The 26,725-nt window shown below is 49.7% G+C and overlaps 1 protein-coding gene across 1 annotated transcript in view; it reads right to left on the bottom strand.

Moving 5' to 3' along the window:
- Window positions 1-5,021: 5,021 nt before the first annotated feature.
- jarid2b (jumonji and AT-rich interaction domain containing 2b) overlaps window positions 5,022-26,725 on the bottom strand; it is a 50,494-nt gene continuing 28,790 nt past the window's right edge. The window contains 18 exon segments of the mRNA XM_077590460.1: window positions 5,022-6,354; window positions 6,434-6,541; window positions 7,734-7,902; window positions 7,981-8,111; window positions 8,174-8,356; window positions 9,109-9,214; window positions 9,290-9,404; window positions 9,742-9,812; window positions 9,896-10,014; window positions 10,089-10,181; window positions 11,465-11,743; window positions 11,810-12,030; window positions 13,199-13,881; window positions 13,883-14,532; window positions 15,014-15,234; window positions 15,828-16,034; window positions 19,737-19,993; window positions 26,528-26,654. Coding sequence (XP_077446586.1) covers window positions 6,154-6,354; window positions 6,434-6,541; window positions 7,734-7,902; window positions 7,981-8,111; window positions 8,174-8,356; window positions 9,109-9,214; window positions 9,290-9,404; window positions 9,742-9,812; window positions 9,896-10,014; window positions 10,089-10,181; window positions 11,465-11,743; window positions 11,810-12,030; window positions 13,199-13,881; window positions 13,883-14,532; window positions 15,014-15,234; window positions 15,828-16,034; window positions 19,737-19,993; window positions 26,528-26,654 — 3,941 coding nt within the window. The 3' untranslated portion in view covers window positions 5,022-6,153.

Genomic DNA, 26,725 nt, shown 5'->3' with positions numbered 1-26,725 from the left:
TGGGTTGGTGGTGGGGTGGGGTGGGTTGGTGGTGGGGTGGTGGTGGGGGTGGTGGTGGTGTGGGGTGGTGGTGTGGTGGGGTGGTGGTGGGGTGGTGGTGGGGTGGTGGTGGGGTGGTGGTGAGGGGGGGGTGGTGGTGAGGGGGGGGTGGTGGTGAGGGGGGGTGGGGTGGTGGTGGGGTGGTGGTGAGGGGGGGTGGTGGTGTGGTGGTGGGGTGGGGTGGTGGTGGGGTGGTGGTGGGGTGGTGGTGGTGGTGGGGTGGTGGTGGTGGTGAGGGGGGGGGGGGGGGGGGTGAGGGGGGGTGGGGTGGTGGTGAGGGGGGGTGGTGGTGTGGGGTGGTGGTGGGGTGGTGGTGGGGTGGGGTGGTGGTGGGGTGGGGTGGTGGTGGGGTGGGGTGGTGGTGGTGGTGGTGGGGTGGTGGTGAGGGGGGGGTGGTGGTGGGGTGGTGGTGGGGTGGTGGTGGGGGGGGGGGGGTGAGGTGGTGGTGGGGGGGGGTGCGGGGGGGTGGGGTGGTGGGGTGGTGGTGAGGGGGGGGTGGTGGTGGGGTGGGGTGGTGGTGGGGTGGGGGGTGGTGGTGAGGGGGGGTGGTGGGGTGGTGGTGGGGTGGGGTGGTGGTGGGTTGGTGGTGGGGTGGTGGTGGGGTGGGGGTGGGTTGGTGGTGGGGTGGTGGTGGGGTGGGGTGGTGGTGGGTTGGTGGTGGGGTGGTGGTGGGGTGGGGTGGGGGTGGGGGTGGGGTGGTGGTGAGGGGGGGGGGTGGTGAGGGGGGGTGGGGTGGTGGTGGTGGGGTGGTGGTGAGGGGGGGTGGTGGTGGTGTGGGGTGGTGGTGGGGTGGGGTGGTAGTGGGGTGGGGTGGTGGTGGGGTGGTGGTGTGGTGGGGTGGTGGTGGGGTGGGGTGGTGGTGAGGGGGGGGGGTGGTGGGGTGGGGTGGTGGTGGGTTGGTGGTGGGGTGGGGTGGGTTGGTGGTGGGGTGGTGGTGTGGTGGGGGTGGTGGTGGGGTGGGGTGGTGGTGAGGGGGGGGGGTGGTGGGGTGGGGTGGTGGTGGGTTGGTGGTGGGGTGGTGGTGTGGGGTGGTGGTGGGGTGGTGGTGGGGTGGTGGTGAGGGGGGGTGGTGGTGTGGTGGTGGGGGTGGGGTGGTGGTGGGGTGGTGGTGGGGTGGTGGTGGTGGTGGGGGTGGTGGTGGTGGTGAGGGGGGGGGGGGGTGAGGGGGGGTGGGGTGGTGGTGAGGGGGGGTGGTGGTGTGGGGTGGTGGTGGGGTGGTGGTGGGGTGGGGTGGTGGTGTGGTGGGGTGGTGGTGGGGTGGGGGTGGTGGTGGTGGTGGTGGGGTGGTGGTGAGGGGGGGGTGGTGGTGGGGTGGTGGTGGGGGTGGTGGTGGGGTGGTGGTGGGGGGGGGGGGGGGTGAGGGGTGGTGGGGGGGGTGAGGGGGGTGGGGTGGTGGTGGGGGGGGGGGGGTGGGGGGGGGTGGGGTGGTGGTGAGGGGGGGGTGGTGGTGGGGTGGTGGTGGGGGGTGGGGTGGTGGTGGGGTGGGGTGGTGGTGAGGGGGGGTGGTGGGGTGGTGGTGGGGTGGGGTGGTGGTGGGTTGGTGGTGGGGTGGTGGTGGGGTGGGGGTGGGTGGTGGTGGGGTGGTGGTGTGGGGTGGTGGTGGGGGTGGTGGTGTGGGGTGGTGGTGGGTTGGTGGTGGGGTGGTGGTGGGGTGGGGTGGTGGTGGGTTGGTGGTGGGGGGGGGGGTGAGGGGGGGTGGGGTGGTGGTGGGGGGGGGTGGGGGGGGGGTGGGGTGGTGGGGTGGTGGTGAGGGGGGGGTGGTGGTGGGTTGGTGGTGGGGTGGTGGTGGGGTGGGGGTGGGTTGGTGGTGGGGTGGTGGTGTGGGGTGGTGGTGGGGGTGGTGGTGTGGTGGGGGTGGTGGTGGGTTGGTGGTGGGGTGGTGGTGGGGTGGGGGTGGGTTGGTGGTGGGGTGGTGGTGTGGGGTGGTGGTGGGGGTGGTGGTGTGGGGTGGTGGTGGGTTGGTGGTGGGGTGGTGGTGGGGTGGGGTGGTGGTGGGTTGGTGGTGGGGTGGTGGTGGAGTGGGGTGGTGGTGGTGGGGTGGTGGTGGGGGTGGGGGTGGAGTTGTGGTGGGGTGGTGGTGGTGTGGTGGGGGGGGGGGGGTGGTGGTGGTGTGGTGGGGGGGTGGTGGGGGTGGTGGTGGTGAGGGGGGGGTGGGGTGGTGGTGGTGGTGGGGTGGGGTGGTGAGGGGGGGGGTGGGGGGGTGGTGGGGTGGTGGGTGGTGGTGGGGTGGTGGTGGTGAGGGGGGGATGGGGTGGTGGTGGTGAGGGGGGGGTGGGGTGGTGGTGGGGTGGGGGGGGGGTGGGGGTGGTGGTGGATGGGGGGGTGGTGGGGTGGTGGTGGATGGGGGGGTGGTGGGGTGGTGGTGGGTGGGGTGGGGTGGTGGGGGTGGTGGTGGGTTGGGGGGGGTGGTCGGGGGGTGGGGGTGGCGGTGGGGTGGTGGTGGGTTGGGGGGGTGGTCGGGGGGTGGGGGTGGCGGTGGGGTGGTGGTGGTGGTGGGGTGGTGGTGGTGAGGGGGGGGGGGGGGGTGGTCGGGGGGTGGGGTGGTGGGTTGGGGTGGTGGTGGGGTGGGGTGGTGGTGGTGGGGTGGTGGTGGGGTGGTGGTGGTGTGGTGGGGGTGGTGGTGGGGGGGGGGGGTGGTGGTGGTGTGGTGGGGGGGGGGTGGTGTGGTGGGGTGGTGGTGGTGAGGGGGGGGTGGGGTGGTGAGGGGGGGGTGGGGTGGTGGTGGGGTGGGGGTGGTGGGGTGGGGTGGTGAGGGGGGGGGTGGGGGAGTGGTGGGTTGGGGTGGTGGGTTGGGGTGGTGGTGGGGTGGTGGTGGTGGGGTGGGGTGGTGGTGGGGTGGTGGTGGTGGGGTGGTGGTGGGGTGGTGGTGAGGGGGGGGTGGGGTGGTGGGGGTGGTGGTGAGGGGGGGGTGGTGGTGAGGGGGGGTGGGGTGGTGGTGGGGGTGGTGGTGAGGGGGGGGTGGTGGTGGTGTGGTGGGGTGGTGGTGGGGTGGTGGTGGGGTGGTGGGGGTGGGTGGTGGGGTGGTGGTGGTGGTGAGGGGGGGGGGGGGTGGGGGGGTGGTGAGGGGGGGTGGTGGTGTGGGGTGGTGGTGGGGGTGGTGGTGGTGGGGGTGGTGGTGTGGGGTGGTGGTGGGGGTGGTGGTGGGGTGGTGGTGGGGTGGTGGTGGGGTGGTGGTGGGGGTGGGGTGGTGGTGGTGGTGAGGGGGGGGTGGTGAGGGGGGGTGGGGTGGTGGTGGTGAGGGGGGGTGGTGGTGGGGTGGTGGTGGGGTGGTGGTGGGGTGGGGTGGTGGTGGGGTGGTGGTGGGGTGGTGGTGTGGGGTGGTGGTGGTGGGGTGGTGGTGGTGTGGGGTGGTGGTGTGGTGGTGGGGTGGTGTGGTGGTGGGGTGGTGGTGGTGGGGTGGTGGTGGTGAGGGGTGGTGGTGGTGGTGGGGGGGGGGGGTGGTGAGGGGGGGGGTGGGGGTGGTGGTGGGGTGGAGGGGGGTGGGGTGGTGGTGGGTGGGGGGGTGGTGTGGTGGGGGGTGGTGGTGGTGGTGGGGTGGGGGGTGGTGGTGGTGGTGGGGTGGGGTGGGTGGTGGGGTGGGGGGGGGTGGGGTGGTGGTGGGTGGGGGGGGTGGTGTGGTGGGGGTGGTGGTGGTGGTGGGGGTGGGGGTGGTGGTGGTGGGGTGGGGGTGGTGGTGGGTTGGTGGTGGGGTGGTGGGGTGGTGGTGTGGGGGTGGTGGTGGGGGTGGTGGGGTGGTGGTGGTGTGGGGTGGTGGTGGGGTGGGGTGGTGGTGGGTGGTGGTGGGGTGGTGGGGTGGTGGGTGGGGGTGGTGGTGGGGGTGGTGGGGGTGGTGGTGGTGTGGGGTGGTGGTGGGGTGGTGGTGGGTTGGTGGTGGGGTGGTGGGGGTGGGGTGGTGGTGGGGGTGGTGGGGGTGGTGGTGGTGTGGGGTGGTGGTGTGGTGGGGTGGTGGTGTGGTGGGGTGGTGGTGGGGTGGTGTGGTGGTGGGGTGGTGGTGGGGTGGTGGTGGTGGGGTGGTGGTGGTGAGGGGTGGTGGTGGTGGTGAGGGGGGGGGGGGGGGTGGTGGTGGGGTGGGGGGGGGTGGGGGTGGTGGTGGGTGGGGGGGGTGGTGTGGGTGGGGGTGGTGGTGGTGGTGGGGTGGGGGGGTGGTGGTGGGGTGGGGGGTGGTGGTGGGGTGGTGGTGGGTTGGGGTGGTGGTGGGGTGGTGGTGGTGGGGGTGGTGGTGGGGGGGTGGTGAGGGGGGGTGGTGGAGGGGGGGGGGGGGTGGGTGGGGGGGGTGGTGTGGTGGTGGGGGTGGTGGGGTGGGGGTGGTGGTGGTGGGGTGGTGGTGGTGGGGTGGGGGTGGTGGTGGGGTGGTGGTGGGGTGGTGTGGTGGTGGTGTGGTGGGGTGGGGTGGTGGTGACGTCTTTTAGCGATTATAAGCAGCACTTAAACGTTCCTTTTTCCTTGTTTTTTTTCTCTCTTTAAACGCGTCATGAAGAAAGGGAATTGTAAGGCTTTTTCTTCATCGACACTTTTCTTGGCCACATATACAGGATTATGTACACAAAAAAGGTGGTGGGGTGGGGGTGGTGGTGGTGGGGGGGTAGTGGTGGGTTGGGGTGGTTGTGGGGTGGTAGTGGGGAGGGCTCGGCTACGGGCGGTCGGGGGGGCTCGTCTCGCTGACGTCTTTTAGCGATTATAAGCAGCACTTAAACGTTCCTTTTTCCTTGTTTTTTTTCTCTCCTTAAACGCGTCATGAAGAAAGGGAATTGTAAGGCTTTTTCCCCATCGACACTTTTCTTGGCCACATATACAGGATTATGTACACAAAAAAGGTGGTGGGGGGGGTGGTGGTGGTGGGTTGGGGGGGGGGGGGTTGCTAGGGGGGTCGGGTTGGGCACTTAGCTGCAGCGAGTCGTAGGCTAGCAGGTAGGCCTCCTGCAGCCAAATGAAAACTAACTTCCCATGCATGGTGAAAACCAGATGGGAGCCAAAGACTGAACTGTCAGCAAGTTTTTATTCAACCTCAAGTACAAACAAACTCCAAAAATGTAATAAAAAAGGAGAAAAAAAATCAAGTAACCAACACGAGAGTGGAACAATAAATTAAGAGCCTCGCTTTTTTGCCAGCGAGCACTTTCAGATGTTTGTATCAAAAACGCAAACCGGCAAAAATATTAAGGCCGTAAAACTTGACAACCGTGTTTTTTTTGTTTTGTTTTTCTTCCTTAAATAGTCCTGAAAGAGTTTTCAGTCTTCTTCGCGAGTTTACGGGATGACAAAAAAAAAATCCAGGATTTCAAAGCAGTTTTTTTTCTCAGTGCAACCTTTCTGTGTGAAATTTCACTCGTGAAAATGTCAATAAAACCTTTTTTTTCATACTTTTTTTCCCTTTTCTTAAAAAAAGTAAAGCTAACCAAAGAAAACTAGGCGAAAGGGGGGGCTCGGCTACGGGCGGTCGGGGGGGCTCGTCTCGCTGACGTCTTTTAGCGATTATAAGCAGCACTTAAACGTTCCTTTTTCCTTGTTTTTTTCTCTCTCTTTAAACGCGTCATGAAGAAAGGGAATTGTAAGGCTTTTTCTTCATCGACACTTTTCTTGGCCACATATACAGGATTATGTACACAAAAAAGGGGAAAAAAAATCTATCGTAAAATAAAAAAAAAAAGTCAAATAATGAGGAAACATTTCACATTTCTCACGAGTGGCTCTACTTGATAAAAAAAAATTAATAAACCAAATACACTGCGTGGAAAATGATGAGAATTCAGATGTACTGTAAGAAAAATGGAATGTTAACAGGATTGCACGTCTCCAACCAAAACGGGGGCGGGGCAGGGGGCGGGGCAAAGCTTTTCCGACGCCCTTTTTTGTCAGCACGGTACAGTAAATCGGAAAGTGACAGCACCAAAAAAATAATAAGGCGGACCCCCTGGGTAGGAGGCGAACTTTCTCACGCCAGTACAGCGTTGGCTTTCAAGTTTTCGCTACGACGGTGACCCCCCCGTAGCACTTTACTGCGCCGGGAACTGGAGAGGAACGACTTTGGGTTTCTACTATGCAGAGGGGGGCTGTCGCCGAAAGGTTGTGTTATTTTTTTTTTTTGGGGGGGGGGTGTCGCTAGTGCAAAAAGGGTCAGGACACAGCGGCCGTCTCGGGCGGGAGGCGGGACAGCGACACCTCCACGCCGCCGCGCTTGCGGGGGGCGCCGCGTTTGGCCGGCGAGGCTTTGGCGGGGCTGAGGGGGCGGCGGCAGACCTCGCCGCCGCCGCCGCCCCCGCCGCTCTTTAGCGTGGCCCGTCCGCACACCTGCTTCACCAAGTTGTTGATTTGCTCCTGGAAAACCAAACAAAGGTTGGAAAGTCATCCGGATGTAGGCCTTTTTTTGTTTTTGGACCCTCCGCCCGCGTCCCACCTCGTCGTATCTGTACATCATCTTGAGGCCTCGGCCCGTCTTGTGCTTCTCCACGTAGCGTAGCGCGCACTCCAGGCAGAACACCACGTTGTCCGTCTCTTGCACCACCTCAAAAGAGTCATTTCTCTCGGTCAGCGATATTACATGTGTCATTCATTGATGAGGTAAGAAGGGAGACTGAAAGTTTCTCAACAAAATATGTAGGACGGAGCAATGAATTCCACTGTCAAACACTCAAAGCATGACTAAATTCGGTGGAAAATTCACAACCTAGAGCACATGTGTCAAATGACGTTAAAGCAGCCCGCGAAGCAACCCGACCGAGTCTGACACCCTTGCTCTGGTGGTACGCCAAATTGGACAACACCTTTAGTTGTATTCAACGTAACCCATTGAAATATTGCTACTAATTAGAAATTGAGCTTGTATTTGGGGACCAGAACCAGATGTTTTTGTCTTGAAAAAACAGCAGAAATGCCCCAAATCCTCAGAAAGTAAGCCAAAATAAATACACACCATTATTATTATTATTTTAAATTGAGGGTTGATGTTTAACCCACCGCTAACAAATGTAGGCTCCCTTTAATGTGTGATACTTTTGTTAGTCCTACTGTACTCTATGTAGTAAGTACACTAGCACAGTGGCATTAGATGCACTCACTATAAGACTTGACAGCTAAGAACAGAACCGGATAGGATAGGAAGAGGGAAGTCAGGAAAGATTTGGATAGGACCAGTGTATATTCTACACCTGCCTGCGGTCAAAAGTTTTGAAACACTTTACTATTCTCTAGGTCAAGGGTGTCAGACTCGGGTTGGTTCGCGGGGGGCTTTAACGTCAACTTGATTTCACGTGGGCCGGACCATTTTAGATATAATATTTAGATTTGTTTTTATCAATGGATTAAAAGAACTGGATTAAAAGCCCTGAATATTCGTTTTTTTATAGGTCTAAAACAATGTTTATTTGAGTTTTTTAAAATATATTTTTAGATTTTATGATTTTTGAACTAAAAACACAGAAAAAAATAATTAAAAAATGACAATTATTGATTTAAAAGGGGGGAAATCAGGAAATTTAATATACATCTATACTCTTCATTTTAATTTGATCCTAAAACAGAAAGTCGCCAATCATGATTGACTTTCCCGGGCCACACAAAATGATGCGGCGGGCCAGATTTGGCCCCCGGGCCGCCACTTTGACACGTTTGCACTAGAGGGAGCAAGACTTTGAGAAGCTCCGTCCTATTTGCTAATGGCTTAATTGGCGCTGTATTAAGGACGGGGTGGAATTTACCATGGACAAGTAGCAGAGGTGGTGGCAGATCTGGCAGCGTCTCTCCGAGGACTCCAGCGCCGTCCACTTGCCCCGCGGCTTCTTGCGGCCTTCGTCGTGAGCGCCGTAGCGGGCCGCCGACTGCAGGCCGGCGGTGAACAGCTCCCGCCGCTGACGCATCTCCAGGTTCCTGCGGTAGACAGGCGGTAGAGAGGCATCTGTCAGTGGCGTCCGTCGGCGTGGAATAGCGGCTCGCTCTTTGACTCACCTGAGATCTTTGAGGAGGGCGGCCACGGTGGTGAGCAGGAGGCCGTTGTCCCGTTTGGACTCGGCCGTGGCGATCTGGTAGAGGAGCTTCTCCATGGAGAAGGGCTTGGCGATGCGCCGGCACTTCAGGTCCTGTCGGACGCAGAGTTGACGAGACGGGGCGGAGGGGAGACGGAGGGCGGCCGAGGACCGACCTTGGCGGCCTGGTAGCCCAGCTGGATCCAGTGCGGCGTGGCAAAGTGGACCGTCTCAGACACGCTGTAGCCGCAGCAGAGTTTGGAGACGAAGGCCCCGGGGAAGCAAACCACAAACTGGCCGCTGCGCTGCACCGTGCGGTGGACGCGGATGCCCTCGCGGCACAGCACCTCCGGAGAAATCTGGCCCACCAAACAAATTCCATCATTAAAACGGACTCATTGTCATGAAAAAACGGAATTATTACCAATTTTTAGTAAACGTTCACATGTCTGAATCTACATGATAACAAATATCGTAAAGCATTGTAGTAATGCATGAGTTGATTTTAATGAAGTTAAATTGAAAATATGCGGGGGAAAAAGCCCACAACAAAATAAAAGTAATGAAACTTACCTTTACATTTCTTAAAAACATTACATGAATTAATTTTTTTTTTACATAAAAAAAAAAAAATCATTTCTCTTTATATATATTAATAATATAGTATTTTTTAAATTAATTTAATGAATTTGTATTAATATTTTTTTTATTGACTTACTAAAATTTTAGATTTTTTCCCATTTTGTCTGTATGGATATATTTATTAACATTGTTACTTTGTACTTGTGCATCTCCAATGCTATTTGAGGTTTTATTACGATTTTAAAATGTTTTTAATTCATTACAGATGATTTAAAAATGTTAAATAAAGCTTAATTTGGCCAATTGAACAAAAACAGAACTACTCTCTGGGTACAAACCAGGTAACATTCTGAAGTACTTTATAAAAAAATGTATTTAAGTATTTAACTACTTTCATAATCATCCACTTCAATTACTGAAGGAGGACTGTTTCTTTTTCAGTACCATTGACAGCGCTAGCCGCCTAGTCCCTTGCATTTGGACAAAAAGGATCAGACATTTTTATATTATGAATGCGCTTGATACCCACCATGATGTTTTTCTCCAGCATTTCCAGTCCGGGCGTCCCATTGGCCTGCAGCAGCGTGTGGACCACCTTGTCCAGTTTGGACTTTTCCTCAGCAGGGATGCAATACCTGACGCACATCAGCATGTTACAAATGGATTTTTCTCCCTACTTACGTGCATGCGTGCGTGCGTGCGTCACCCACCAAATGCAATCAGCACCAGTGTGAAGATAATCGATGTACGGAAGGCGGTTTTGGTCTCGAGACCAGCATGAGGTAGAAAAGACCATGCCCACGTTTAGCCAGGGAACGGTGACCCCTGAGGGCGAACCACAACACAAAAACTGTCAACACTGATTCAATAAAAGCATTTTGCAATAAGCATTATTTCATCTTTATTTGACAACGCGTTTTTGTTCCACCACGCGGAGGGGAGCAAATATTGACAGAACTAAATTAAACTACAGTAACACCTCGTTTATCGCGGTTAATACGTTCCAAGAGCTGCCGCAATAGGTGAATGACCACGGGACTGTTTTTAATGAATCAATGCAGCCAATGGATTAAAAAATATTTAATTTCAAAATACTGCATCGATGCCGATTTGACGAAAAATTCATATCTAAATCCAGTGAACACAAAAAAAGCGTTCTTACCGGGCACAGCACCAAGATGCCTTAGGATGGACCCCGAGTTATTGGGAAGGACGGTGAGGTTCCACCCGTGTCTGTACACAAGAGGGCGCCAGAAATGCGTGAGAGATTCACTTTGGCCTCCCCGTTTTGGCAAAACCAGGGGACTCGAACTCACTTTGAAAATGGCTCCGACTTGCCGGTGGGGAAGCCGCTTCCGTGTGTGCTGGTGTCCACTTTCCCACAATGCACGGCCACGTGACTGTCGCGCTGCTCCACGAGGCGCCAGTACTCTTGCTGCGGACGCAAAGCACGCGTGGCGTTTTTAGAACTTGGCGCCAATGGGCCAAGGGACGAGAAGGGCGACGAACCTCCACTTCGGCGGCCACGGGCTCCTTGTTGAAGCACATGCTCATGGTGTTGCGCGCTATCCGGAAGAAGTTGGTCAACGACACCGACTTGCCCTGCAAAATGACATTTTTCACATTGATTATGCTTTAACTTGAGCATATTTGCACATAGAAGCACCTCAAAAAACTTTCTACAATTCAATTGGCTGTGCTGTTATTTCATGAATTAACAGACATGCAATCGCCATTCAGACTGAGAGGTTTAAAGCATTAAATTATTATTAAATTGCTATTATTAAATTGGTTGATTTCCCTAAGGAGTTTAATCAGGCAGCAATTTTCTCAATGTGTCTTTTTTAAATTAAGCATGCACGATGGTTATAGTTGTCAAATGCCGTTAAACACAAAAAAAAACATTTTACTTTTAATAAATACTGTATTAGTTCATAAGTATATTAATAATGACTAATAATATAGAATAAGTATTCATCATTTAAAAAAATGATTTTGTAAAATGTATTTATTTTTTGTGGAGTTATACCCAGCTGTGTATGATGACAATAAAGCTTTTGATTTGATTTGATTTTTTTGTTTAAAATGAACGAATGAATTGAACCCTTTAAGTCAATGTGCCCCACAGTTTTATGTACACAAGAAAAATTGGTATCCGAATGGTAGCAATAACATGAACTGGGAACCCAAAATTCTGCTTTTAATGTGCTTGTGTTGAAAAAAGAACAAAATAACAAAATAAGATGCTGTATGTAAAGTGTGAATGAATGAATGTAAAAGTATGATGTGTTTCCCAACCACACTGATTGGCCAAGAGCACAAACATTGTAATATTGGGAAAAATCTTAATAATATCAGAATAAAATTCAACTATGTCATACTATTACAAGATTCACATCTTAATACTATGAGGGTAAAGTCAATTTGTAGCTTATTTTTAAGGAAATTATTTGGATTCAGACTTAAATTTGTGAGCACAAAACCATTTTTTGTGTAATATTGTAGTAATATTAGGAGTGAGAGAAAAAACGTAATATTACGAGATTTAGTAAGTCGTGCTGTTTTTATGTTTCGTGAATTGGAAGTTTTTTTAGTTCAAATGCCGTGGGAAATTGCAAGAAATTTCAAAGTATTTGTATTGAATCAATAAATGCTGCTAGGAAGTGGATTTTACCGCATTTTAGTGCAATTTTTGCCGTTTCGCGTATGGACGTATCGCCGTTCATCGGATTTTACCCGTTGAAGGCGCTACGACAAGATGCACGGACCGCCACTGATTAACAATAATCCTAGTTCAAATGGTTTTGACATCTATTCCTGTCAATGAGTGATCCAGCAGATTCAGGGAAAAAAAGAAAAAAAACATCTCCATCCAAAAGTAGTACCTTGTAAATACATTTGTGCTGCTCGCCGAGAACGTCATCAACGTCCCGCTCGTCGGCCACGCGACGCCCGTCCTCTTTTTCCTGAGCGAAGAGGCGTCGCCGACCGGCTTTGACCTGAGCCTCCAGATCCTTCAGATGCTGGTAGACGCCGTTGCCGCCCACCACGCCACCCGCCAGCCCGTTCTTGGGCTCGTAGCGGGGCAGCGCCGGCGCCGCAGAGTCGGCCAGGCCCTCCAGCGGCCCGTGCCGCGCCTCCAGCCGCCGCTTCTCCTGCAGGACCTGGGCGGCAAAAAGAGGAGTCGGTCACGGCGGGTGGCGTGGCGTGACGCCGACGCCGATGCTCACCTCGGCCTGCAGGCGGAGGCGCTCGTCGGCGTCCAGCGAGTCGTAGGCTAGCAGGTAGCGCAGGTAGGCCTCCTGCAGCTTGGCCAGGCGATCCTGCGCCGACTTGGGGATGCGCAGCAGGTCGGCCAGCTTGGTCCACTTCTTCAAGTCCATGGCCTGCTGCATGCCGCCCATGTCGTTGATCAAGTGGAAGAAGCGCGCCAGGTCCACTTCGCAGCCGCCTGACGGAAAAAAACACAAGTGGCTAGCGTTCAAAAAATACTCTTTAAAATGGTGTTTCCCAACTGAGAAATGCCGCGGGAAATTGCAAGAATGTAATATTCAGAGAGAAAAATTCATAGGAATATAACGAGATTAAAATTGAACTGTTACAAGGCTAAAATCTAAATGAGGAACGTTAAATTATAGATTATGCTATTGAACATGTGTCAAAGTGGCGGTCCAGGGGCCAAATCTGGCCCGCCACATCATTTTGTGTGGCCAGGGAAAGTAAATGATGAGTGCCGACTTACTGTTTTAGGATCAAATTCAAATGAAGAGTATAGATGTATATTAAATTTCCTGATTTTCCCCCTTTTAAATCGATAATTGTAATTTATTAATCCATTTTTTCTGTGTTTTTAGTTTAAAAATCATTTTGTAAAATCTAAAAATATATAAAACATGCTAAAATAAACATTGTTTTAGATCTATAAAAAACGGAATATTCAGGGCTTTTAATCCAGTTCAGCCTGCCATGAATGATCATGTTTTCTGCCACTGACAGCGCTAGACGTCCAATCTATTTCAAGTGGGAGGGCTGGGGGAAAAATGTTAGCACTCCTAGCCAATGGCAGCCAGTGACTTAGCATAGCGACTCTCATAATACAGTCAGCTGATTTCCTTAGCGGGCGCCAGCTGACCTTTGGATGCGACTCCAGCGCTCCCCCGTGCCAAACGGCGTCCATTTCATTCAGCGCGTGCGTGGCTAAAGTGCGCCGTGAAATAAAATTGCGAGGGGGTGGAGTAGCATTTGCGAGCACGCCGAGGCTCGTTAGACGCTCGTAAAGCGGCCGTGCCCCGGGAGTGGGAAGTGACGGGACAATCTGTGGGAAATATTGTCGGGGCGGAGCGCGCCACAACGACTCGCCGATTGTTATCGGCGGCTATAAAAAAGGGGGTCGTAAACGCGGGACGCCACTCGAGCAAACATTGACGCGTGGTAGCCTCGGGGGGGGGGGGGGGGGGGGGGGGGAGGGGGGGGGGGGTGGGGCTCCGATGGCGTCTGGCGGACGACGACATCCGGGTTTGATGCCATGGATGGACCTGAGGATTTTTTATCGACGAATGCGGTCGCCGCCAGCCCTCCCACGTTAAACGGGCGCGTCAAATTTGTGGCGTTTGGCTCACCGATGACTGGCGGCTCGTCCATGGAGATGCCCTGAGATTTGAGGTGTTTTCGTATGCAGGCCAGCCGCTGCACGTTGGGACCCCATCGGCGGCCCAGCATGTGGACCCTCTGCACGGTGGTGACGAAGCGCATCTCTTCGCTCAGCTTGCACTCGGGCCGCCAGTCGGGCGGCGGCACCACACGGCACAGGCCGGCCGCCTCGGCCCGCTCCCGCGCGCCGTCCAGGTAGGCCACGGGGTCCTGGAAGTCGGCGGACGGCGGGCGCAAGACGGGCACTTCGGCCAGGGCCGCCCAGCCCTCGGGGCGGCTCCGGCGGGGCCCCCGCCCCCTCTCCTGTTCTCGTTCCGTCTGGCGCGCCAGCTCCTTCTCGCGTTCCCACTCCTTGTCGCGGTGGGCCGGCCGCCCCGCGCCGTGGCTCCCCGGCAGCCCCGGGAGAGGGGAGGCCGGCGGGGAGGAGGAGCGGCCGGTGTCTGAGGTAGCGCCGCGCCCGTGATTGCGGCCGGGCGACGGGGAGGAAGAGGCGCGGCCGTGAGACCTGCTCAGCTGCCGCTGCGCCTGTCGGATCAGCATCAGTTTTCCGGCCGACGCCCGCCGGGGTCTCTGGTTGAGCGACTCGGCCGGCGTGGAGGAGGCCTGCTGCGCCTGGGGCGCCGACGACGGCAGGGCGGCCGTCTCCGGGGGCGGGGGGCGGCGGCGGCTGCGACGGCCGGCCGTTGGAGAGCGGCGTGCTGGGGGCGGCCGAGCGCACGGGGCCCGCTTTTTTGACGCGGGGCTCCGGCGGAGGCGGGGTCCGGGGCGGCGGAGGGCGGGCCCTCTTGGGATCCCGGCCGGGCTTCGGCTCGGATGCGTTCGGCGGCGGCGGCGGGGGCGCCGCCTCCGGACGTCGCTTGGAGTTGCGCAGACCCTCCCGCCCGTGGAAGTCGCCTTGGCGCGTTTCGTCCCTGTCGTCGCGGCGGCGCCCGTTGAAGCGGCTGTTGAAGTCGCCCCCGTGCTGCCCGTTGGAGAGTAGCACCTGTTTGCGTGTTTTTGCATTGCTGTGATAGGCTGTTGCTGCTGCTGCTGCTTTTCCTGAGTGGGTCAGCCCGTTGCTGGCTGCTGGCTGGCTGTGCTGATTGTGATTGTTCGCGTAGTCGTCGTCGTCGTCGCCGCCGCCGCTGCCGAGTTTGGTTTTCTTGCCCAGTTCCCTCTGCTTGGCTTTGGTGTAGGTGACGTGGCCCTTGGACACAGTGGCCGTGTACCTCTTCACAGTTTTGGACGGCAGCCGCAAGTCGCGGGTCCTCTTGGCGGCCGCCTGCAGGGCGCTCAGACGCGTCAGGCCGTTCACCCGCGACACCTGCGTGCAGGACAAGGGCCAAGCGATTACAAATGGACCATTTGGGATGATGATTCAAAATGGATGCACACTCAAACAAACATTTTCTAAATCGGACTCAAAGCGTGGGAAAAATGTCCGAGACAACTCCGTTAACGTGGACAGGTGGCTACAATTTGCCGCCATATCGCTTGTAAATAGCATATTGTTCGTTGTTGAGCAAGCTGGGAATTCTGCCCGCCACCAGGGGGCTCTGAAGTCCAGGAGGAAACGGGGACGGACACAACGAAGAGAGAGAAAGAGAGAGTCAGGAGGCGGGACTTGATGACATCATGTGTTGCTATCGCCCAGCTGACACCTGGCAGGCAGACTGGGAACATGTGCAGCAGCAAAAGAAGAAGAAGAAGAACAAGACAGACGCGCCATAGCGGGGACGCTTTCAAGACACGGACACGCCAAAAAAGTCTCCTGGAGCGGACGGAGGCGGCGTGGGTTTTCTGACCTGCTTTCGCAGTTCCTCGGTGGCCCTCCGGGTGGCCAGGCCCTTAGCGCCGCTGGTGTTAGCGCAGGCCATGGCCTGCAACATCCTGACGTGTTCCCGAGCCTCGGCGCGCTCGCTGCGCTCCCTCAGGAGGGGCGGAAGGGGCCCCGCCGTAGCCCCCGCCGCCGCCGCCTTGGGCCGGGGGCTCTCCCCGATCCCCGCTTTGCTGTGGTTGTTGAACACTGTGGAGAAACGTTACAGTTACACCAGATCTGAAAAAAAAACATTCAAAAATGGCTGAAAACATGCCTTCAATTTGTTTTGATGGTTTTTTTTTAACCCACTATAGTCCCCTTTTTTGGTCATTTCGAAAACTATATAAATATATCTTTAAAGTACATTTATAAAATGAACAAAATGTTAAGAAACACTCCATTCATATGAAAATGTTTTACTCTGCTCATTTCCTGCTAATTTGGGGGCATTTCCTCTTGATTTTGGGTCATTTCTAGGTCACATCCGGTTTATTTTGGTTACGTCCTGTTAATTCAGGGGCATTCACAGATTAGCTCTTTTTAATGACTGGATTCATGTAACTTCCTTTTAATTTGGCTACTTTTTAGGGATATTTTCTATTGATCTTGGGTCACTGTTTTGATTTGGGGTCATTTTCTATTCATTTTCATCACTTACTGTTTATTTTAGGGCATTGCCCCAAAAAATAAACAGGGATTATGGCTGAAAATTCATATTAATTAACGAGTTAAACGAAACCAAATATCCCTGACGTCTACAATATTTTTCATTTTTGTCTCGATGAATAGAATTTTTGTACCGTGACCGTTGAGCGGTTGCCTGACGATGGGCTTGCCCTTGCGTGGCGTGGAATGGCAGGAAGAGGAAGCGTGGCCACCGCACGCCACGCCGTGCAAATGGCCGCCATTCCTCAGATGGTCATCGCGCTCGTCTTCCGCCTCCCCAAAGTCGTCGTCCTCCTGGGAGCTGCCGAAGTAGGCCATGTTGTTGGGCAAGGCCGGCGAACCTGAGAGAAAACACCAAAATCGTACATTTAGGGGAAATGATCCGTTTGGCTGCTCACTTGTTACTGGGCAGAATTGCAAATCTTGCAGATTCAGGGTTTATTCCCAGGCATCATTGGTAATACATATTCCAAATACAAATTCAAGTGCAGGTAACTCTTTTGTTTACCGCTAGAAGACGGCCAATCCATTTGAAGTGGGAGGGCGGCCAAGCCTTCTCCCTTCCAACGGATTGGACGGCTAACCAAGTTAACAGCAGCCAATGAGTTCAACTACATTTGTTGAGGAAGTACAGACGTGAACGCACTGACCTACTCAAACCCGAATGATTAGCTTGATTAGCTAAATGTTTGCAATTTGGCTCGCCGACCCGGCCGGGGTCAAAAGGTCAATGGCAAACAGATCGTGCAGGAAATGATCCGGTTGGACTTTGTGGGGAAATTGCACTTGATTACAAGAAATGTCGCGATTACAAAAAAATCCCGAAGCAATTTAACAAATAATAGAACATTTACTGGCCCCACCTTTTAAATTAAAATAAAAAACAAATAAGAACATATTTGCTTATTTCTTCAAAAGTCTCTAAACAATTCACTATTAAAATATTTATGGAGTCATTTGATAATAGAACATTTGTTGAGTAGTGTTAGCAGACCAACAAAATGGCCCCCGAACTCAATTATGACTCAATCGATTAAATTCTTTATCATCTGCACAGAACAACTTTGTTAGCGTGTGTTGCCAAATCACCTTGAGATTCCAGTCAATCGAGTTGCATGTTTTCCAAAACGCCCGACTAATTTTTTTGCCTCCGAGGTAACGAAATCTTTCAAACTAGAACGACGACGACGACGCAAACAAACAAATAGAAAGCTTCTCCGGCGGGCAATCCCCCAATTACAAGGGCTTTTCATCATCCCACGCTCAGTTGTGGCGGCGGACAAATCATAATTAGGCCTGAAAGAGTCTATTAGGGTTGTCATTTTTAACGAGACTCTGGGGTGCCGAGGGGTGGGTGGGTTGGAGCGGCGCTCCCGTGCGAGTCGGATAATTACCAACCTTTCATTCTCTCCGGCTACCCTTCTTTTGTCCCCTTTAGTGGAAGTGAAAAAATGAGTCAAAGCTAACGCACTACGCTAGGAAAGACTCATGGCCCTTTTAAGCGAGCGCTGGCCAAAACAGCGAATTTAACCACTTATCGGCCAAGTGACTAGTTTTCAAAGTCTCGGAAACTTTGCCGGAAAAGCAACATCTCGTTGACCCTATTTAGATTAGATTACATTAGATTAGATAACTTTGTTCATCCCATATTTGGGAAATTTCACTGTCACAGTAGCAAGAGGGTGAGAATACAGACACAGCAGAAGACATTCTAGACATAAATAAATAAGTTAATAAATATATATAAATAAATAAGAGTGTTGCTGAAATATATATATATACATATTTGAAACAATATGTCTTGTCATTTTGTTGTTTTTAATTCATAAAAACAAAAGATAACTAAATTTAGAAACTGCAACTGGCTGGCCACCAATTCCCATAGTTGGCTGGGATAGGCTCCAGCTCCCCCCGCAACCCTTGAGGAAAAAAGCTACATCCATTGAATGAATGAAACCTTATATTTAAAAATTATATTAAAAAAATACTCATGACACTAAGCTAAACTAACATTAGTGAATGATTAAACATTCCTTTTTTTGTTTACTAATTAAATCAAAACTGAATAAACAAAACAAGAGAATAACAGCAGTTTCTTTTTTCAAGATAACAATATCTATGTATGTGTTTAAATAACTTATTCACCTTTTCGCATTTAAAACAAATGTAAAAAAAAATATTAAAAGCTCTGAAGATAATAATAAATATTTTTTTATTTACTTTGACTAGACATTTAAGTCATTTGAAATGTGAATTTCATCCTCATTGATAGCGCTAGCGCTGTCCAAAACAGTTTGGGAGAACGTTCATCCGCTCCTCAAAATGGATTGGATGTATAGCGCCACCAAGGGGAGTTCAGCGGAAATAACGGGGAAGATAAAAAATCATCAGTACTCAACATTTTATAACGTTGACATTGGAATGCAGATTTTGTGGATTCGCTAAAACACAAATTACACCCTGGAGCAAACGCATTGCGTTCCTGGCGTTAAGTTAGCGTAAAACCGTTCCGGTCGAACCCGTCGCACCGGCCGTCTTCCGCGTGAGATGGCAGGCGCTCTTACATAAGTCGATTGTTTCGCTTCCAGCCGCGTGTCTACACACGGTTACTCATTGACTTGCTTATCTTATCGCCCGGATAAGACGGCGGCTAGCTGAGCAAATAACGCATTTACGCTCAAGCTAGCTTGTAGCGCTGTTGGCAGCGGAGCGCCTGGCGATGGCTCAAGTGGCACATAAACGCCGCGGTGGATCCCGTGTTGCGTCAGGCCCCAAAGCGCCCGCAGGTCTACTATGGCGACAATAACAGATGTTTTTTTGTTGTTGTTTTTAAATCAGCAGGGGAAAAGATCCCAAATGGCGTCCCTCGCGTGTGCCGTCAATGTTCAGATTGATGCTACATTTGTTTTCACATGGCCCGTATCTTTTACGCTTGGTGTTAAAGTCCTATTTTCCAAATAAAAACGTGTGTTTTTATAGTTTCACAACATAGTTATGAGTAAGCGGGACTCATAACTCATGATGTCGCGATCAGTTACTGTTTTGTTGGAGGAAGTGATTCTTTCGGGTCTTATAAAGAGACTTTATTTTATATATTTTTATTGTGTAGTATTTTTTTTTATTCACTGCCGCGAAGGTTGTTCGGGATGACTCAAGAACGGATAAAGTGATTGTTATCAAACTTGTGAAAACGTGTTTGTCATGTGAAATGGAAAAAAAGGGTGATTACGATTTGGGGTCAAAGGTCAGAAAAGGAATTTTGCGATAAGGGAAGAACAAATGAAGGGATTATCAAACTCGCGGGATGTCTGTAATGTAAAACGAAAGAGGTCATTACATTTAAGGGAAATTAGGTCAAAGGTCACAGGTCAGAAAAGGAAATGTGCGATGATAACTCAAGAACGAATGAAGGGATTATCATCAAACTTGAACGGAATACTTCTCTAACTTTATTTTATTTATTTCTATTGCACGTATTATAATAACTATTTTTATTTTTGAGAAAGCAATCATCTATTTTTTTAACTAGTACCTATATTACCCAAATTTTAATGTTTGTTTCTCTGAATAGATTTGATAAAAAAGTCAAGCATTAAAGGGGTCAAAATAACAATAAAATCTATACTAATAAATAAAGTTGATTTCCTAAAAATATTAATAGTATATAAACCACTTCCCTAAAAAACAAAGGTGTCCTTTATTTTTTTTAGAAAATAAAAGTGGACTTCCTGGATTTCATTTATTTAACTCTGACTGATGTTAACATGCCCAATCCATGGGTTTTGAATTGAATTGAATGCTTATATTGTCATTATACAAGTATTATGAGATTTAATTGGCAGCATTCGTTTGAACTATCGCTGGCAATGGATTTTTCTAATATCAACTTTTTACCAACTATCAGAGCACATACTCTGCGGATAATACTAGGGTGGTAATGAATGAATGAGTTGAAATGGAGTGCAGTGCATCCCTGGTTTCACCAGATCATATGTTTCAATTAGCTTAGCATGCTAAAAAGTGTATTGTTAGTGCATTTGTACCTCTAAGGCAGAGGAAGGTGAGGAAGTCCTCGGTCTTGGGCTTCCGCCGAGACAGGTCCTGGATGGACGACGACAAAGACGAGGTGGCGAACGACGATGACGATGAGAGCGTCGGAGGTGACGACGAGGGGGCGGCCGCCAACGCGGGGGCGGCCGGGCCCACGTTGAGGGCGGCCGGCTCGGCCACCTTGATGGGGGTGGTGCTGGGTGAGTTGGGTTGCGACTGGGCGAACTTCCTCTGAGCCTGCAAGCGAGGCCTGGGGGGAACAAAAAAAAAGAAAAAAGACATTTAGATTTGATTCTTAACAAATGGACATATTGCCTACCCCTGGAAAGAAGTAACCCAAAATGTAATTGATTCAAACTGCAATGACACGACTAATAAGAGACCCCAAAATTCATTCATTCAGAAAGTTGAATTCTATTCCAAATTAGCAGTTGTAAAATATGGCGATACAGTGGTACCTCGACATACGAGCAATTTGAGATACGAGTAAAATTTGGAGCAGATATTTATCTTGAGATACGAGACAAATCTTGATATACGAGCAGATAGCGGACGCGAGAGGCTGCTCATAAGAACATCATGGCCACTGTCTTTCCGGTCGCAACTCCCTCGTTGTAATGTCTCTGCGAGCACTGGGCGAAGCGTTGCATTTATTCTGTGTTTTTTTTCCCGTTAGTCAGTGCGAATGGCGGAGCTTGTTCGCTAATACGAGAGGAGTATAAACTACTTCTCGTTGGCAAGTAGTCGTGTGTTATCCTATTGTGAGGACATTTGTGTGCATCATTTTGGGAATATTTTGAAGGGAAGACAAAAGCAAACAGCCCTCGATCTGAAAGTCAGGGTGGAGGCGGGGCCAATAGAGCCAACCCGGGAGAAGGAAGTTATCAAAATTTAAAACAAAATGAGAATTAAGTTTAGTGTAAAGTTAGATTCAACTTATTTTTGAGTGTGTCCGCATCGTAATCCAAGTTCATTTAAATGTGTTTATCTTATGTTACGAGCGCATTGCCGTGTAAAAAGTCTCTCCGTCTAATTTTAGTACTATTAAACACATTTTAGTTCTATTAAACCACTAGTTATTTGTTACTTTGTTAATAGATGGCGAATTAGAACAAACAAAAATGTTTTTCCAATCCAATATCCTGTTTTGGGTGTTTTTTCAGAGGGTTGGAACGAATTCATTTATTTTTAGTTCATATCTATGGGAAACGTCCGTTTGAGTGACGAGAAAAATCGACATACGAGCTCAGTCCCGGAACGCATTAAGCTCGTATCTCGAGGTACCACTGTATATCAAGATATTGTCACACTCTTCCTATAAACAGTCATAAATGACATATAAGAAGACGCTGGGCTTTCCTTCCACGCCAAGGCTATAATTTCTGCTCACTTGTAGGAAACCTAGTGCGTGTCAAGTAGAGTTGGCCCCTCTTCCAAGCCCCCCCGCCCCGCTTTGTTTCTCCTGCTTTTGGCTTCGCGCTCAGCCAACACTCGTACAGGCTCACTCAGCTGCCGCCGCTTGTTTTGTTTCCACTTAATGGATGCCAAGTGCACACACACTCACTTGTCTAGTGCAAGCAATATCTCTTTGTCAGTAATGCATAATTCCCATTTAAGAGGGATTAAATGGGCGCGCGGGCCTTAATGCGTCCCACCCTTCACTTTCCGTGCTTCTACGCTGAAATGGAGCGCTTGTGCGAGTATTTTTTTTTTTCCATTTCCTCAAAAAGTGGCCGCACCTTTAATGGCTGCCGGGTCGCAATTAGTCGCGGGGCACTCAAGATTGGGGAAAAAAATGAGGATGATTAACCCACTGGCTGATATATTGACAAACCACAGTTGCCTTAATAAATCACTCGTTAACTTTTGCTTATTACGCCTTAAAAGGCAAAAATCCAGGAAACACGTTAACAACCTTCCTCCTGTTTAATCAGCTGTAACGTTATTTTATGAATGCACACTAAACGTCACTTTTTGAAATCTGTAGTTAAGGGGGAAAAAACCTTTACAAAATACTAGCATGAAATCACTTGTTTCAACACTCGCTTAAAAATGTGATGACATACAACAAGTACAGTAATACCTTGACGTACGAGTGTTAAAGTTAAAGTAAGTTAATTAAAGTAAGTTAGTTAAAGTAAGTTAGTTAAAGTAAGTTAGATAAAGTAAGTTAGTTAAAGTAAGTTAAAGTTTATGTCATGTTACGTAGTGTCACAGTGTAGCGAACCGAACGTGTCATGTCTCTCTCCTCCGCCGTTAGCCGCTAACATTAGCCGCTAACGGTAGCTGCTAACAGTAGCAGCTAACGGCGGAGGTGAGAGACTTGACACGTTCGTATCTCATACGTAAGAACTCCGTACAATACTGTACACGATAATGTCACATTTTATTGCAGATCATAACCACTAGATAGATATGTTATTTTGTGTGCGTAGGTGTTGAATTAGAACAATTAAAAAGATGTGTTTCCATTGTAATATTTTTTTTTTCCAGAGGGTGGGAACATATTAATTTGTATTTAGCTATTTTCTATGGGAACATTTGATTTGAGATACGAGTAAATTGACATACGAGCTCGGTCCCGGAACGCAAGTTATTAGTGTATTTATAGAAAATATTGTTTTTTAAAAATTGAAAAAATGTGTTCCAAATACCCCAGCAATTTTGCTTAACCAGCCAAATATTCTCCTTCGACTCCTCAAATGAAATGAGCCTGATTACTGGGCAGGGGTCAGCTGCCCGGGGGGTCCGGGTCAAAGTTCACCAGGGTCTCCCAATGTCAGCAAATAGCCTTAAGTGGCATAGACCTTGATGAATGTTCGTCTTTGTCTTGGTCGTTCGCGAAGCACAAATTTCAAACATCTGGCATAGCCGATGCTAACGCCGTAGCCGACGTTAGCATTCAAGTATGGCAGTCTACGGATGTTGTCGGGGAGAGAAAGTGGAGTTTGATGCTGTCAAGATGTCCGCCGGCGCAACGAGGTTATGCCTGGAAATGCACGCCGTGGGTGCCTTGATTACCTCTATTCTCTTTATGATATTTTTATTGCAAGTCAAGCATGAGCTAGTTAGCACAATGTGGGTGGTAAAGCTACATGGAACATGTGCAGTTTCCAGGGGCAATTGTGAGAAAGTGATTTTTTATTTTAAAAAAAATAGCACAAAAATCAATAAATACTAAAATAAATAAAATGACTAGCAAAATTCTGTCGTGTCATTAAATCCATTTCTTCCAGCCTCCCACTTCAAATGGATTGGACGTCTTGCCGGCAAACACGGAACCGAGTAGGTGCACGTTATTGACCCCCCCCCCCGACCCCCCACCCCTTCCGATTTTTAATCCTTTGATGTAAACGGCGGGCCCGGTGGGCCGAGGTGTACATAAACATGTATATTCAGCTTTGCGGCCAAAGCCAAAGCAGCTGCGATCGGCTTCGTCTTTTGATCGCCGACATATGGACCATCTGGACGCAATTACGGCCCGCCGACTTTGGATCGGTATTCTTGGATTACCGTGATGGGGGTCGAGTGGAAAATCTGACCTGGGATCAGTCTCGGATCTTTAGAACCAGCGGAGATTTACTTTCCTTTTGTTTTTTCCTCTAGATGTGAATTTACATTGATGAAAACTTACTCAGCAAAAAGGAGTTTTTGAAAAATGGTACGCCAAAAATAAAACTAGTTCTGTAACATTTCACTCAATGTTAAGTGAACAAACAGTATCTCATTTAAAATTTACCTAAGGTAAAAGTTGCTTTAAAAAAATGGACAAAGTACCCCAAAATGATCTACAAGTAAAATTAATTCTGTAAAATTTAACTCAGTGAATAGTACCTCATTTAAAATTTACTAAAGGTAAAAGTTGCTTTAAAAAGGGGAAAAAGTACCAAAAAATGATCTACAAGTAAAATTAATTCTGTAAAATTTCCCTCAAAGTGAACAGTATCTCATTTAAAATTTACTTAAGGTAAAAGTTGCTTTGCAAAAAATGGCAGGAAATGGAAAAAGTACCCCAAAAATATCTACTAAAGTAAAACTGTTGTTCTAAAACTTCACTGATTAAAAAATTGACTCAAGGTTAAAGTTGCTTTGTAAAAAAAGGCCGGAAATGGAAAAAAGTACCCCAAAAATATCTACTAAAGTAAAACTATTGCTCTAAAATTTCACAGATTTAAAAATTAACAAGGTAAAAGTTGCTTTCAACAAACTGATAAGGCGGTGCAAAAACTACTCAAAGTAAAAATCACCTTCAAAAAATGTACTCCAAGTAAAATTAACTTACTTAAAGACCCATGATGACCCCTTTTATTTGTTTGATTTTTACATTGGGCAAAATCAATATATTTTTGGGGGGCTTGGTTGCAGTGGGCTTACTACCTTTCACCTGTTTTCTGGCCTTTACTCAGAATTCCTGGCAGGAAACGTGTAATGTCAGAAATAAGAGCAGGAAGGGACGGATGAAAGGTGGATTACGTTCTGGGTGGAATGAAAGGGGGACATCCTGTGATAATCTCCCCCACTTTTCTCCTTTCCTGCCTCTCGGGCCTTCTTCCCCTACGCGGCGGCGCCTCTCAGACTCGGCCAATTGGATTCCCCGGTGCAGCTCGGGAACACACCGCACCTTTTGCCCGCCAATGACGGCGACAGACGTCTCATCTGTTGGCGTCGGGGGCGGAAAATTGAAACGGAAAATCGCCTAAATTCCTTCCGATCAAAGCCAGGTGTCGGCTTTGTCAAATGGGGGGGGGGCTCGGCGGTGGAGCTCGTTGGCGCCGTCGTTACGGTTAAACGCTGATAACGCGGCGGCGAGAAATTGAGGAGAGCCGCTAAATACGCTGGAACGGAAGGTAATGCCTTTTTTTTTTTTTAAACCGGGAAACGCCATTTTGAGAGAGTGTTATTTTTGTTCGGAATGTTTGGCATCAATAAAGTTTTTAATTTGAAAAAAAAAAAATGATTTTCGTACTAAATGCCTTCAGATTGGAAACAAAAAAAGGTGATTCTAACATTTTTAAACTATATATCTATATATATGTATACATATATATATATACATATATACACATACATATACATATATATACATATACATACATATACATATATATATATGGGATTAATATAAATAAATATTTACTATTTTAGAATATATTTGACATTAGAATATTTGTTATTTTATATTATTAAGTGTATGGAATACAGGAGAATAGCACTCGTCACTGACACTGCGCCTTTAAATGTGATGCGCCATATAGTCGTGAAAATACGGTAGGAATAATATTATCGTGTCGTCGTAAAATCTCGCACTATAATATTCTCTTAGGAATATTTTTTTTTGAATTTTTTTTTTCTCTTGTATGCTAGGTTGATTTCCTGATAGTGGTAGTATCGGGCGGTACTCCGAGGGTCCCGTCGTCCCTGTGAAGTGGGACCGCAACGCGGATGAAAAGGCGTGGGAAAGCAAACAAACACACGTCGTCCAGCTCTCAAAAACTGGCAAAGCGCGTCGCCGGCTGGCAAAAATGCCCCCCGCACCTGTCTTTCTGCTTTCCCCAAAAGACCACCGTCCCTCCCTCCCCTTTTAGGCTTGGGCCAGGGGCAAAACGCCGGCGGCGGCGTCGGATGCCAAGCGCGGCTTCGGCCGTGGTTTCATTAGCGCGGGACAGAAAGGCTTTTTCTTTGGGATGTCGACGCCAGACGAGAATGAAAGGCGCCCAAAGGGGGTTGGCCTGCGCTTGAACCCCGTGGCCAAGCTCGCGCCAACAAAAAAAAAAATTGATTGCACCTTGGTGGCGCATTGTTTAGGCTATTCTGCCAGCGGGGTCACTTCCTCTTCCTGTTTGGGTCGTTCGGACGTCTCCGGGAGCAAATAATCAGACTAAGTCACTCCATTTTTGTCATTCGCTGCCATTTTACGAAGAAGAATTGCTTTAAAAAATGAGTACAAATTTAACACGCAAGAATAAATAACTTTTTTTAAAAGAATAATTTCAATGTTGTTTTTCCCCCCATTCAAGCTATTTAAAAAAAATAAAATACATACAATTTTAGTAATCAGGATTTTTGTTGGATAAAAAATTGGGGTAAACCAGTGATAACATTTTTAATTGATACAGAATTTGGTTTTACTTGAATATTTTTGTTTCCAGTTTGAAAAAAAGGCATTACCTTATAAAGTTTTAGACTATATTCGACATTAGAATATTTGTGATTATACATCATTTATTAAGAATATGAACTATTTTTGTTTAGCGCCACCAATGGGAGTTCAGCAAAAATTTAAAAAAAATCATCAGTACTTGTCATTAAAAAATGAAAAAGTTAAATAAGACGAATAAGAACATTTACTTTCAACTCATTGGCTCCCACGGACAACCTCCATGATTGCTGCCAGCCTCTCACTGTCCAACTAACTTGGACATCTATTGCCGTGACAACAGCCAATGAGTTTAATTTGGTTGATTTGGGGACAAATACCTCCTATCATTCCCTCCACGTCCGCGTCCGTCCAATTGAATTGGACGTCCGGTGAGTTCAAACGGTCACCCCAAATGTACAAGGAACTGTACGTATGATTAAAACGTGCTGTTCCAGTCAGTATCATGTGACGGAGAAGAAGGCAGGTGCTCTTGAATAGCCTCCTCATTACAGAAGGACATCTGCTACCAACGCCCCCCACCCCTTGGCGGGGAACTCGCTTCCCAGCGCCGCTTTGATGGCTCGTCAAGGCGTGGCACACAAAAAAAAAACCCGACACGGGGGCTTCCGTAAACAAGCGTCTCACCTCTTTTTGGCCGGGCCATCCTCGCCGAAGTCGCCGTCCTCGTCCTGGCCCGACGCGAGCAGCGAGACGCCGTCTTTGTGGCCGCTCAAGGACACCGAGCCGTTCAGCGGCCCGTTGGCTAAGGAGCCTGGAAAAGGAGGATCGGCGTTAGCGGGGGAGAAAACTAACATTTGCATTTTGGATGAAAAGGCATCATTT

The sequence above is a fragment of the Stigmatopora argus genome, chromosome 21 (assembly GCF_051989625.1).
Source record: "Stigmatopora argus isolate UIUO_Sarg chromosome 21, RoL_Sarg_1.0, whole genome shotgun sequence".
Taxonomy (NCBI): Eukaryota; Metazoa; Chordata; class Actinopteri; order Syngnathiformes; family Syngnathidae; genus Stigmatopora; species Stigmatopora argus.
This window is presented reverse-complemented; position numbering and strand designations above follow the sequence as displayed.